General features: G+C 40.3%; 1 protein-coding gene across 1 annotated transcript; it reads right to left on the bottom strand.

Annotated features, from left to right (window-relative positions):
• Nucleotides 1–980: 980 nt before the first annotated feature.
• spaca4l (sperm acrosome associated 4 like) lies at nt 981–9996 on the bottom strand. The gene is made up of 3 exons (XM_024396120.2): nt 9840–9996; nt 1961–2071; nt 981–1445 (listed from the first exon to the last, which is right to left on the bottom strand). The coding sequence occupies exons 1-3, from the start codon at nt 9889–9891 to the stop codon at nt 1219–1221; spliced, it is 390 nt and encodes a 129-aa protein (XP_024251888.1). The 5' UTR covers nt 9892–9996; the 3' UTR covers nt 981–1218.
• Nucleotides 9997–13404: the final 3408 nt, after the last annotated feature.

Genomic DNA, 13404 nt, shown 5'->3' on the forward strand with positions numbered 1-13404 from the left:
CTAGTCAACACAAGTTTAACCACATTGTTTGCCCTTTCTAGAGAGATAGATGCCTTGTTCAAACCTGAAAAATAGCAGGTCAAATCATGACATCAGTGATCTTCGGGTCAGAAAGTCTGAGCTCTAGAAAGAGGCCCGAGTCAGAATTCCAATTTGGATCGTTCAGGCAGATTTTTCCTCAGTCGGAGCTAGTCCCCCCCAGAGTTCCCAGTTGTTTTGAACTGACTGAAGTCGGAGATCTCAGAGTTCCCAGTTGTTTTGAACGTGGCAAGACAGAACAGTCGAGCAATTGTCCCTCCTTCCTTTGGTCTAGGTCAGGGGTGGGCAATTCCAGTCCTCAAGGGCCTGATTGGTGGCACAGTTTTGCCCCAGTCCCAGCTAACACACGTGACTCCAATAATCACCTAATCAATTTTATTAATCAGCTGTGTTTGCTAGGGATGGGGGGGGGAAAGTGTGTCACCAATCAGGCCCTCGAGGACTGGTGTTGCCCACCCCTGGTCTAGGTCATCACGTAGCTCAAGAATGGGGGCAACATGAGGTCACATGGCAATTGCATTATTCATTGTAAACTGAGTGATCAGTAGAGCTCCCCAACAGCAAGTGGGGCTGGATAATGGGAGAATTAACAGTGAACGTCAATTTGAAATAGTGGTTAGAAATAAGCATTCGTAACCAACACCAGAGATAGAAAATAGTCTGTTAGCTGAGCTCCCTATTGAAGATCAATGAATTGTCAGTATGAACAGTCATTGGTTATATAATGCTGACTGACAGATTTCCATCCCACTAAAGTATCTGAAGACATCTGCTCAATTATGTTAATAGAAACTTGCCAATTGTACGTGAGCATTCCATACAAAATAGTTTAAATTCAATGCTTTCCATAAGTGCAACTGAATAAGGGTCTGTGTAAGCTAGTCTGTTTGAATTGCATTTCCAAGTGAGCCATAAAACAAATTGAGAAATTTCCAGAGGCATCAAGGACAAATCAAATTCTTTAATAGAAATCATTTAAAAAGGTTTAGCTGGTATATGGTACACTAACATATGTTTCCTCCTTGGCTTAAATTATACAAACGTAATGCAGTTCTTATACACACAGACAGATTGGTGCTAATGTTTGATGAGTGCGTGTGGGTGTGTGAACCATCAACCTACATGTATATCAACCTCTGCATATGTATGTGTGTAGGCCACACAGAGGGATTCGCCCCTTTACACCAGGACTTTGGTCATGAAGGCAGTGGACAGGGTGGTGAGGGCCAGGGGCAGGATGCTCATTCGGGGCAGGCCCGGGGCAGTGTTACACAGGTCCGTGTCACAGCAGGAGTTCTTTATGTCGTACACTGTGTGGTTGGAGCTGGTAGGGAAATCGGTTGTGGTCGTCTTGTTGCATTCATTCACTTTCAGGCAGCCTTTCATCTTGATGTCCAGAACCTTAACTGTGGATGAAAAGGAACACAGAAAAAACTGAATTACTTAGGCTTTGTTGTGCCAAACGGCACACACAGTAAAGCCTCTTAAATTGACAAACTATGAAACGCAAGTTGTTTTTCCATTAACTTTTGCCGCAAGACAGAATGCTGGAAAGTGACATTTAAGCATCTGCAAAAGGAATATTTGTAGCTTGTCTTCCTTCCTTCCTTCCTTGTTTGCTTCTGAAGAGGACAGAGGCACTATGGGGTGTAAAAACATACTAGCCCAAAAAAATTACTTACATTCAAACTAGTCTTTTCTTACCAACACTGATTTTGTTGATAGCTGCTTTGAGGAAAGTTCTTACTTGCAATGACTGCAATATGTGTTTGTTTATCTACAGTACCTTAGTTGAATGCACTGGCTAATTCGCTCTGGATAAAGTGTCTGCTAAATTATTACAATGCAATTATAAGACACATATGAGCCACCTATGACTAGTGTCTGCCAGGCCTTGGGTCCTTTGATCTTGGGTCCTTACCTGCCTTTCCGACGCCGCTGAAACAATTCTCCCCGGCATTGCAGTCGACTTTGGTGGTGTAGCACAAGTCCCAGAGGCCCAAGTCACATTTGTAGCACTTCAGAGCCTGGCCTGGGATAACAGAGATGGAAATAAATAAATAAGCAATATATTACCATATGCCAGTCTACAAATTCTCTTCATGTTCAAGTAAACATTCTTGTAGACAACTCCCTTGACCGCTTTGTTGATGCAATCCTACGTCATTGGGACGGTTTGTCTCTAAACATGGGATGGGCCAAACAATGGTTTAGCCAGTTGACACTCCCCGGTTTTGCTGACTGTGCACTTTAGTGGATGAGAAGCCCAACCTGCACAAGTTCTTATGTTAGTTCATAGAAGGGCATAGTTGTTTGACAATATGCCCACTTCTCAAAATACAGGGTGAATGCTTTGAGTGTAGCCTTCCTTAGCTCTTGATAGGGACACACAAAATGGCTGCTTCCCAGTGAGTGCCACTCCAGACAGAACCAATTGGGTCATGGAACTACCCTTTGGCCCCATAATTCTTATGCCCTTTATAATGAGTAGTTTGGTGCTTTTAGGGGGTGGAGGAGGAACGGTCCGCCATAAATGACATAATTAACCGAATGACAGTGAGACCCATCAATTCAACCAATTAGTTGCAAGATGGAAAGTCCCTGGGCAAGTTCTGACTTCTTATGCAAATAACACTACAGACAGGAGTTAAATACCTGCCCATGAAGTCGTATTTGTGACAAACTCATCCCATGACTGGATCCATCATGGAAAGGCATACGTTTATAGGTGACGTGCACACATTGACACATACAGTAAATGCACCATTTTTTTGTTCCTTGTTTGAGTTAAGTTACTCAGTCCATTTGCATTCATGCCATTCAAGTGGTAAAGACGTCGTCATGGGACGATTCTACAGAACAGCATAGCTGCCATTTTAAATGAGCGACGCATATTGGTCACATTTAGGTACCAACTTCATTTTTAAAAGAGGGAAAACATGGGGTGGCCTTCAGTTATGAATGTCTGGTTGACACAACAAATAATCTAAGCAATTTGTGATTGAGCCAAGGAACATTGAGCTGCTTAGCAAGGTTGTAAAAATGCCATGCCATCACCTGACCCCCCCCCCCTTCCCCTCCCAAAAACTGGTTTCGGTCACACCCCATGGAAAAGGAGTTCACAAGCGACTCGGGTTACAAAGAATGCCACTCCTGTTCCAAACAAACAAGTCATACACTGAACAAAAATATAAACGCAACATGTAGTGTTGGTCCCATGCTTCATGAGATTAAATAAAAGATCACAGAAACATTCCATACAAAGCTTATTTCTCTCATTTGTGCACAAATTCGTTTACATCCCGGTTAGTGAGCATTTCTCTTTTTCCAATATGATCCTTCCACCTGACAGGTGAGCCATATCAAGAAGCTGATTAAACAGCATGATCATTACACAGGTGCACCTTGTGCTTGGGGACAATAAAATGCCCCTCTAAAATGTGCAGTTGTGTCACACAACACAATGTCACAAACATCTCAAGTTCTGAAGGAGCCTGCAATTGGCATGCTGTCAACGTTATGAACAGAGTACCCCATGGTGACAGTGGGGAATATGGTATGGGGAGGCATAAGTTATGGACAACGAACATAATTGTATTTTATCGATGGCAATTTGAATGCACAAAAAAATTGTGACGAGATCCATCGTGAGTCCCATTTTTCCAGTGGATGCATATCTGTATTCCCAGTCATGTGAAATCCATAGATTAGGGCCTAATACATTTATTTCAATTAACTGATTTCCTCATATGAACTGCAACTCAGTATAATCAATTATATTGTTGCATGTTGCGTATTTTTGTTCAGTGTACATTGAGTGCATCCCCACAATCCAACCAAATGACTCACATTGATCACATGTAAAGAGGGACGCAACAGAATCTCTTTGTCGGCTTGGGTGTCCACTTATATCAAAGACTATCATTATGTGATCTTGCAGACCGATTCAGCTTTGATGTAACTTTATTTAACAAGCATCGTTTACCTGAGTAGCCTGCTCTCTACGTATAAAGTAGGAAATATATACACATGCGCAGAATGTGGTCTGCACATGCACAGAAGCTTTGGGAACTTTAGTCGGGTGGACTAAAGATCCCAAAAAAGTAATTGCCAAGTGATCTGATCATTCAATCAATGTTTGAATTCCATTCTTTAGGTTCAAATATCAAATAAGGTGTCCTTCCGGGAAGGACAAATACATCCTTGAGAGAACGCAGATGAGTAAGACATGCCAGCGCACAAGTAAACTTCCACTTGTCAAACACCCTCCCACTCAAGAATGCTTTCACCAAAATGTATTGAGGCTGCGTTTACACAGGCAGCCAAATTCTGATATTTTTTCCACTTATTGGTCTTTAGACTAATCAGATCAGCTCTTTTGACAATCGGTCAAAAGATCAGAATTGGGCTGCCTGTGTAAATGCGGTCTAAGTGGCGGTTCCCGATACACAGATGAAGTTTTAAAAAGCTATTTTAAATGGAGAGTCTATTGACCACACTTTTTAGTTCAGGAATAGGTTTAAATCTGCTTGGGAAACCGGCCCTTAGAGTGAAAACAATCAGCAGTCCTCCATCAGAATGCCTCTTCCCCTACCATTACATACAGGCCAACATCACATAAATGAGTCATGACATGATGCACATTTCTCTGTCAGCCTCTGCCTGGGGGTTTGGGGCCACGCCTTGACTTTATCCCCTTCAGAAATCCTGTCAAATCGGTTCCCTTCGCAAATGTCACACCACCAATCTGTCACCGCCTCATACACACACACTCATACAGGTGAAACAGGTGACAGTCAGGTTTCGCAAACAAAGCTGCCTCTTGGCTTACACACTTGGCTGTACTCTAGCCACAACAGGTCATTTACAGAGGCAATGAGGGGTTAAGTTAAGGAGGAGTGCCCAAGCCTTGATTGGGTAATACGGAGCACGGGGAAATAAGTCATACGGATTAGGGGGATGATGTTCACAATTGGTCTCCACCATCTCTCGTTATTGTTACCTTTAAGAGGACTGAGGACACGGTGCCCATTGAGTATGAATAAACAGTTGCTTATACAACTCACGCAAAAAAAGCTACAAGATAATTATCCTGTGGCCTATGACTATCAATGTGTTTTGCTTTTGTGCAGACCACACATTGTCATTGGAAATGTTCTTGATGATGATTATTAACCCTATGGTTTGTGTTGTATGTACCACATAAGGGGAATCATTATTACATGGACAAAAAGTGATGCCGACATAATTACACACAAGAGACAACTATTTGAGGACATTGGAGTCATGGGGAATTTTGCTGGCCTCTAGCAACATTCAAGCATCCTTTAAATTCCCCCACCCAAAAGAAAACTCCTGGTGGGCTTATGCAGTATAGCAGGGGGGACTGACCTGACCATCAGTTGTATTGTCCCCTGTACAGTCCCCAGGCAAATATACACTGAGTGCACAAAACATTAGGAACACCATCCTAGTATTGAGTTGCACACCCTTTTGCCCTCAGAACAGCCTCAATTCATTGGGGCATGGACTCTACAAGGTGTCAAAAGCGTTCCGCAGGGATGCTTCCCAGAGTTGTGTTAAGTTGGCAGGATGTCCTTTGGGTGGTGGACCATTGTTGATACACAGAGGAAACTTTTGAGTGTGAAAAACCCTGCAGCATTGCAGTTTTTGACACTCAAACCAGTGCGCCTGGCACCTACTACCATACCCTGTTCAAAGGCACTTTCATCATTTGTCTTAAAAATCCTTCAACCTGTCCCCTCCCCTTCATCATTGAAGTAGATGACATCAATAAGGGCTCATGGATTTCACCTGGTCAGTCAATGTCATGGAAAGAGCAGGTGTTTCTAATGTGTTGTACACTGTGTATGTTTTTGTATATTGTCTGGTGTTGTTTTTATGTCATGTAATGAGTTTTTACACTGGGGACATAGTGGTGGTGGAATTGGAAGGAACAGTAACATTATTAACAAAGAGGTTGGGTATTGTGTATTTAATGAAAGAACCAATGCTGTATTGTGTAATTGGCCAAATAGGAGAGCAGATCAAGTTACTCTGTTCAACTGGTTTCAGATCAGGGCCCATAACCACAAAGCCAAGTACCACAGTTCAAATCAGACTACTGTTGCACTCTACAGTTCACTCACTGCAACTACATCAAAGGAATTTATAAGTTCATTATGAGACCCCATGATCATGGGAACCATGGATACCATAACTGGGATTCCAAAACACCAAACATTGGTCAAAATGTAGTTCGATGAATCCTCTTCAAAGTAAGGCATTTGTGTTGGGATATTGATATGCGAAACAAGTCTTGATACAGATTTCTAAAAATAATACCAAAGTTGTCCACAAGCTGGCAATGTTGCCTGAGACTGCAATGGTGTGTCCTGTCTTCTAACCAAGAGCCTGGATCAGAAGTATTCAATGGGGATGCTAATAAATCAAATCAAAAATGTATATTTGACAATTACAAAATGCTGTTGTCAAATCAGATCTAGAGCCAGTCTTCACAACCCTAATTGAGCAAACACGTTTTACCTTGAGGGTAGTCAGTAATATATACTAGTTTTACTCCATAGTGTCCCTGAAAGGTTTAAACTAATGACTTCCTGTAGATCGCCAAAACCTTCCACCCACAAGGCTTAGGACCAAACACCTAACCTTAACTGCTTTCTTAATGTCGCTGTCACAACATTAACACTAAATTGCAAAGTTGAGCTCAATCTACTGAGTTACAGACTACTCCCTTTGGCCTGCTCTCCACACAGTATACTAAGAGGCTCATTAGCCTACACATTAGAGTCACGGCATCAATGTAACTGGCCGTGAATCAAACCTGTGACACCAGGGTTGTATTCATTAGACAAAGACCGTAGCAAACAGTTCTAAAATGTTTGGCAATGGAAACCGTTTATTCCAATCTGAGGTAGGCCCCTCCCCATTTAATTCCTTTTCGCTCCTAGGGAATACACCCTAGGAGCCAAAACTGGGGTACGAGCAATGCTGTCGGGGGTACACCCATTAAAAATGTGATTCACATATAAAATCTATAATTTTTAATATTATTTTTTTTTTAAATAAAAAAATAAATAAATGCCTACACATTTTCAAACAGTCCATTTATATTTTCCAACAGGGCTATACATTTGGGTGAGGTTTTTTTCTCGCCTGAGTAGCCTCGTTTCAATGCCAAAAATAAAATAAAATCATCTAGTGTTCAGCGAAATAAGTCAAATATAGGTAGCCTAGTCAAATAATTAACATCCAATCACATAACTGTTACTCTCTCGTGGGAATTCCATTAACAGTCCGTATGTAGCCAAACGTAGATGCTGCTCATTCTGTTTGCTCGAAAATTGATAAATGGTTAAAAATTAACGCCCACATCCAGAGACACATACCAGCTCTACAGGCTTGGACAATGCCAGGGGAAAAGGCAGAAAAAACTATACAGACAATGGCTTCATCAAACAACACTTTCACGACGCATCAGTGACACGGCAGAAGATTTTGAAACAATTACTTCGCATGCAAGCCAGTGAATTCTATGCATTTACAGCTGGATGAGTCAACAGACGTGGCGGGCCTGGCACAACTCCTGGTATATGTCCGTTACATTTCTGGGGGGTCAATTAAGTAAAATATCATCTTCTGCATACCAGGACAACAGGAGAGGATATTTTTAAAGTACTGGACAGCTTTGTGTCATCAAATGGACTAGTTGTCAAGATGTGTTGGTATCTGTACTGATGGTGCAAAAGCCATGACAGGGAGACATAGTGGAGTGGTAACGCAATCAGATGCTCCCCACGCCACTTGGGTACACAGCAGCATCCACCGAGAGGCTCTTGCTGCCAAAGAAATGCCTGACAGGTTAAAATACATTTGAGCCACGACAGTGAAAATGGTTAACTTTGTTAAAGCAAGGTTCCTGAACTCTCGTGTATTTCCTGCACTAATGCAATGATATGGGCTAGATATCATGATCTGAATCTAGGATTACAGGGACTCTCCGCAACTATATTCAATGTGCGGGACAAAATTGAGGCTATGATTAAGAAGCTGGAGCTCATCTGCATTAACAAGGACAACACACCGGTATTGCCATCATTGTTTGATTTTTTAGTGTGCAAATTAACTCAATTTTACGGACAATTTCAAATGTGATTATAGCGAAGCACCTGAGTTAGGTGCGCAATTACGCAGGTACTTTCCCGAAACGGATGACACAAACTGGATTCGTTATCCCTTTCATGCCCTGCCTCCAGTCCATTTACCAATATCTGAACAAGAGAACCTCATCGAAATTGCAACGAGCGGTTGTGTGAAAATTTAATTTAATCAGAAGCCACAGCCAGATTTCTGGATTAGGCTGCGCTCAAAATATCCTGCCTTGGCAAATCACACTGTTAATAAAACACTGATGCCCTTTGCAACCACGTACCTATGTGAGAGTGGATTCTCGGCCCTCACTAGCATGAAAACTAAATACAGGCAAATTATTTAAAATTATTTAAATAATTATTTAAGACGGAAACTCAATTACAACACAACATTGCAGAGTTATGTGCATCCTTTCAAGCACACCCTTCTCATTAACCTGTGGTGAATTATTCACAATTTTCGATGAACAAATAAGGTTTTATATGTAAGATGGTTAAATAAAGAGCTAAATGATTGATCATTATTATTTGTGCCCTGGTCCTATGAGAGCTCTGTCACTTCCCACAAGCCGGGTTGTGACAAATTCACTCATTCTTATGTTTAAGAAATGTATCATATATAGTGTGTGTGTGTGTGTGTGTGTGGCAGGCTTACAATGATGGCAAAACAACATTTGAGAGTATGCTGACCCTGGTGCTAGAGGGGGTACGCAGCTGGTTGAATGTTGAAGGGGTACGGGACTATAAATAGTTTGGGAACCACTGTCCTAGAGCACTACACTCAGAATGACTGATACTCTCCAAGTTAAGGGCCAAAAGGGGAAGCCAGCAGAACTACATTTTCTCATGTCTTAGTTTCACTAAAATGTTTTGTTAGGGAACCTACGCAAACGTTGTATGAGATCGTGTTCCCGAAAATATTTGGTAAAGGTCATGAGGAATACATATTCACAATTCAGGAAGAACTCTATCAAGGTCGACAACTGCAGAAAATAATATAGTAAGGGTGTGGTTTGAAACCTAAGATGGGGACAAACACTTGTTTAGCGGAACTAAGTGATCTCAACTATGGGTCATACATTAAGGCAAGAATAATACTTTTAGTCTTTACAGTTGAATATTCTGAACCATTCGCTCAGAAAGGATCAGAAAGTTCCCCCAAATTACATAATGGTTTTCTTACCCTGTAAACGGTCTGTGGACATGATTTTTATTGTAACCTGCGTATGGGAGAATCTCAACCTTCAACTACAAACACTAGGCTGCGTTTACACAGGCAGCCCATTTGAGATATTTTTACACTACTAATTGGTATTTTGACCAATCAGACAAGTTATTTTGCCAATAATTGGGCAAAAGATAAGAAACACCGGTTTAAGACGTCCACATTTTCTAATTGGTTGTATTCGGGTGTAAAGCTTGCCTATTTATATGATAAACTATAATGCCGCTTTACAATACATTGAAAGTATACATAGCATTCGAATTATGAAAAAACGAACAACATTTTGACTACCCAACTCATTACAATCGTATCAAACATTTTGTTTTGGCTATCAAAATGATAGGTTACCTAAACAACGATTGAAATAAGCAAACAAATACAGTTGACAAACAATTTTATCTTACCAACTGAAAAACACAGGCCAACTGCGAAAATGCTGAGAAGAATTCTGTTCATCTTGGAAAATGTAAAAAAAAAAAAGATCAGTGTCGACAACTTTACCAGAGTTTTTCCCGTGCCGCTATATGGACAGTTAGCTAATGTGATCAAACATCAAAATTTGTCACCAACTCGCTATTTATGATCTCCCACCCATTTTCACAGACACGTCACCGTTATCCTATTCAACATAGAAGTGTCTGGGCCACGTTCAGTTGCTAAACGTTCTTGAACGTTGCGGATATAATTCCATCAAGAGAGCGGACCCACTGAGCACAGACGTGAAGCCAATTCAACCTGTGTCAACATGCTAGAATAGATCACTGTCTGAAGTTGTCTGAACAGAAACGATCTTCCTCCGGCACTAAGAGAAACACAATTATTTCCGTTATTGGCTTGGCTTCTGCAATGCAAGATTGCTATTCTGTTTTGTTTGCTTGTTTTCCTGGTAATACATTGGGCACAAACTGGTGCAATAACGTTGTTTCAACGTAATTTGTCGACTAAGTGTGACGTGGAATCTACGTGGAAAATACAAAGGCTTTGAAAAGTCATCCATTTAAAACATTTTTTTTTTAAATGGGTGAAAATTCAACCACAGGATTATGTCATCATGACAACCAAATCTCAACACAGACAAACCTTGAATAAAACATGTTGTATTTAGAACAACATCAAATGTTCAATGTTATATCCACTATTATGAAGGAAAAAAAACGATAGGCTGGGCAGCACCTCCTATTGGAGAATTGATCTATCTACAGCTACCTCTTGGCCTCCCATCCAAGGTTTTAACCAAGCTCAGCCCAGCTATCATATTTGTCACTGACTATTACCAACATACTATCCTGACAATGATCGTCGAGACATCTCCACTTAAAGAAATGAAATATGTTCACTGTTGCTACGGAAGACATTCCAGAGGGTAGGGTTAACAGAGGAAATGAAATGTGACCATACTTTATCAATCATCAATGATGTTATTTAGGCCTACAGTATATAGCATTTGCAAAGTCATCAACAGATACTGTCTCAATTCAACCCAGAATTAACAAAAAAAATAGACACTACAATAGGCCTAGTGTTTCAAGCTCTGGTTGATGTCAAATGTAATGATATTTAGTGCTATTCAATTGTGTTTGGTTGTCAACACAACCAAATATCAACATTTGAAGTAGATGTATTGTATCTTCTGCTTGGATAGTTCCATCTGTGCCCTGACTTAGTCTGGCTTTAATTCCAGTGTGTGTAAAAATAAAAATAAAGGTATATGTTGGATTCACATCCTCCATCTCAACCAAAAATGTAAATTAAAGAATAGGACTAAAACAAACTTCATATGAAGTATGATTTTATTTAGTCCTATTCTATAATTTTTGGTTGTGATGGAGATGTGACTCCAACATATCAATTAGTAATCGAACTTATCATTTAACACAATTCAACATAATTTTTTTAATACAATAAATAGCCCATTAACTTATCAAGAAGTTAACAAATTATATGTTGGAGTAGGTACATCTCCTATAAACGTTGGTATTTAGTTGCATTATCAATTTGTTTGTCATTTAGCAGATGCTCTTTTCCAGAAGCAATTCGGGGTTAAGTGCCTTGCTCAAGGGCACATCAACAGATTTTTCACTTAGTCAGCTCAGGAATTCGACCCAGTAACCTTTCAGTTACTGGCCGTCAATCAAACACAATTCAATATTACTTTTTTAATACAGTAAATTGCCTAAAGTTAAGGCTATAATCTCACAAAGTAATCGCACATTTAACCTTAAAATGAGTAACACATCCATGGCCACATTGAGGTTGATCTGCTCAGAATTTCGAACGGCATTGATTACTTGTACTTTTAATGTAATCTCAACTGCAATCCAGGTCATTTGGTTCTGCTATTAGATGAAACACAGTGACATCACATTAATCTGTTGTATAAATAAACAAAATATCTGACATTGTATTCCCATTTGAACTTTGATGTGCTTTTAAATGGTTGAATGTGCAGTGATAGACATTTGAGTGACCACTTAACCAAAATTCAGACATTGTTTTTCCATTGAAATTTGGATGTTCTTTTAGTTGATTGAAAGCATAGTGATAACACATTGGAAATTCAACTAACTTTTTAGTGGGTGACTATACAGTAGGTTGTAATCTTTGATCAAGGACTCAATCAAATATTACCCAATTATCCACAATGAAATGAAGTAGTGTGCCCAGCCGGAAGTCTGGTCTTGCAGTCTGTGCAAGCATCTCTAAATTGTGCTCATGATATGTCAGCTTTCAGGTTTGAGTCAGCAAAAGACCAAACAGTTAGCAAATTAGTTAACATTGACTCCCACCAGTGTAACTGGAAAAGCAAATATTGGTTGCTTTTGAAAAACTGCTTGAGTTTATCTTGAATCATTGTTTCCCTACCCTGTTGCAAGATTTTCGGTGATTGAGTAAATATTGTTTGTGATACTGTATGCATTTGCATGGTCGGTGACCTTGAGCAGGAAAGACTGTTTGTGGCTTTAAGGAGCGTTTGTGTCTCCTCTTCAGAGGGAAACAGTTATGAAATGCCTTCACCAGAGTCATTACCTCAAACCCTGAATGCAGTCTTTGTTTTGCCCACAGATCCCAGAGTCTCTGACATGTTTCTCAACTGTTGTCATTAAAGCAAAGGGCATTTGGGAGTGAACAACAATGCTAATCTCTCTTCTGATCAGTCACTGCAGCAGAAGAGATCCCAGGAGTTATACAAGAGAGGAGAAATGGGAGTATGGAAAGGATTGGAGAGGTAGAGCTTTTGATTATAATGTAATTGTGGACAATAATTCTTCCTCCAAAGGCGTTTTTTTCTGGAGTTGCAGCTGGCTTAAAATTATTTTGAAAAACAATTGTAAGAAAGAGCCTACTGTAGATTTTAGGACTAGGAGTAAGATTTTTTATTTTTTTTTGCAGAGGAAAGGGTGTGGTGAAGCCAGCAGGCTTGGTGAGGGAACATGTCACATGACTCTGTGAGCAACAGGCATACTGTCACGGATAATGTGCTGTTACACTAATTGTTTTTCATTGTTCCAACTTCAGACTATACATGCATTTCCATACAACATAACATATGCAAGCACACACTCAAACACAGATCGACTGAACAAGCTTTTGAGGATTCTTTTGGATCCTCTCATACAAATTCAATCACTCTTATATATATTTTTAAATGGCTATAGGTCACCCAATGCAATCCCTTGAGTGCTCTACCCAGAAAGCAAACACTTGAAAAACAAACACACAAAAACATAATTGTTAAATAATGGTCATATCAGTAAGAAACAAAGGTGAAACTTGTTGGCCTCCTGCCCAGTGTGCCCAGGGTGGTGTGAGAAGAGACCAAGGGAGGGACATAGCCTTACTCCTGATGCTGTGGTTAAAACTCCTGAGTCATGTAAGCTCTCCTCCTCTCCCTGGAAAATGTGACGGAGACAGGGCAGGCACATGGTTGCATACTGCTCATTTTACTAAAGAGGAGCAGCACATTTTTAC

This window comes from Oncorhynchus tshawytscha, linkage group LG31 (genome assembly GCF_018296145.1).
Source record: "Oncorhynchus tshawytscha isolate Ot180627B linkage group LG31, Otsh_v2.0, whole genome shotgun sequence".
NCBI classification, from domain to species: Eukaryota; Metazoa; Chordata; class Actinopteri; order Salmoniformes; family Salmonidae; genus Oncorhynchus; species Oncorhynchus tshawytscha.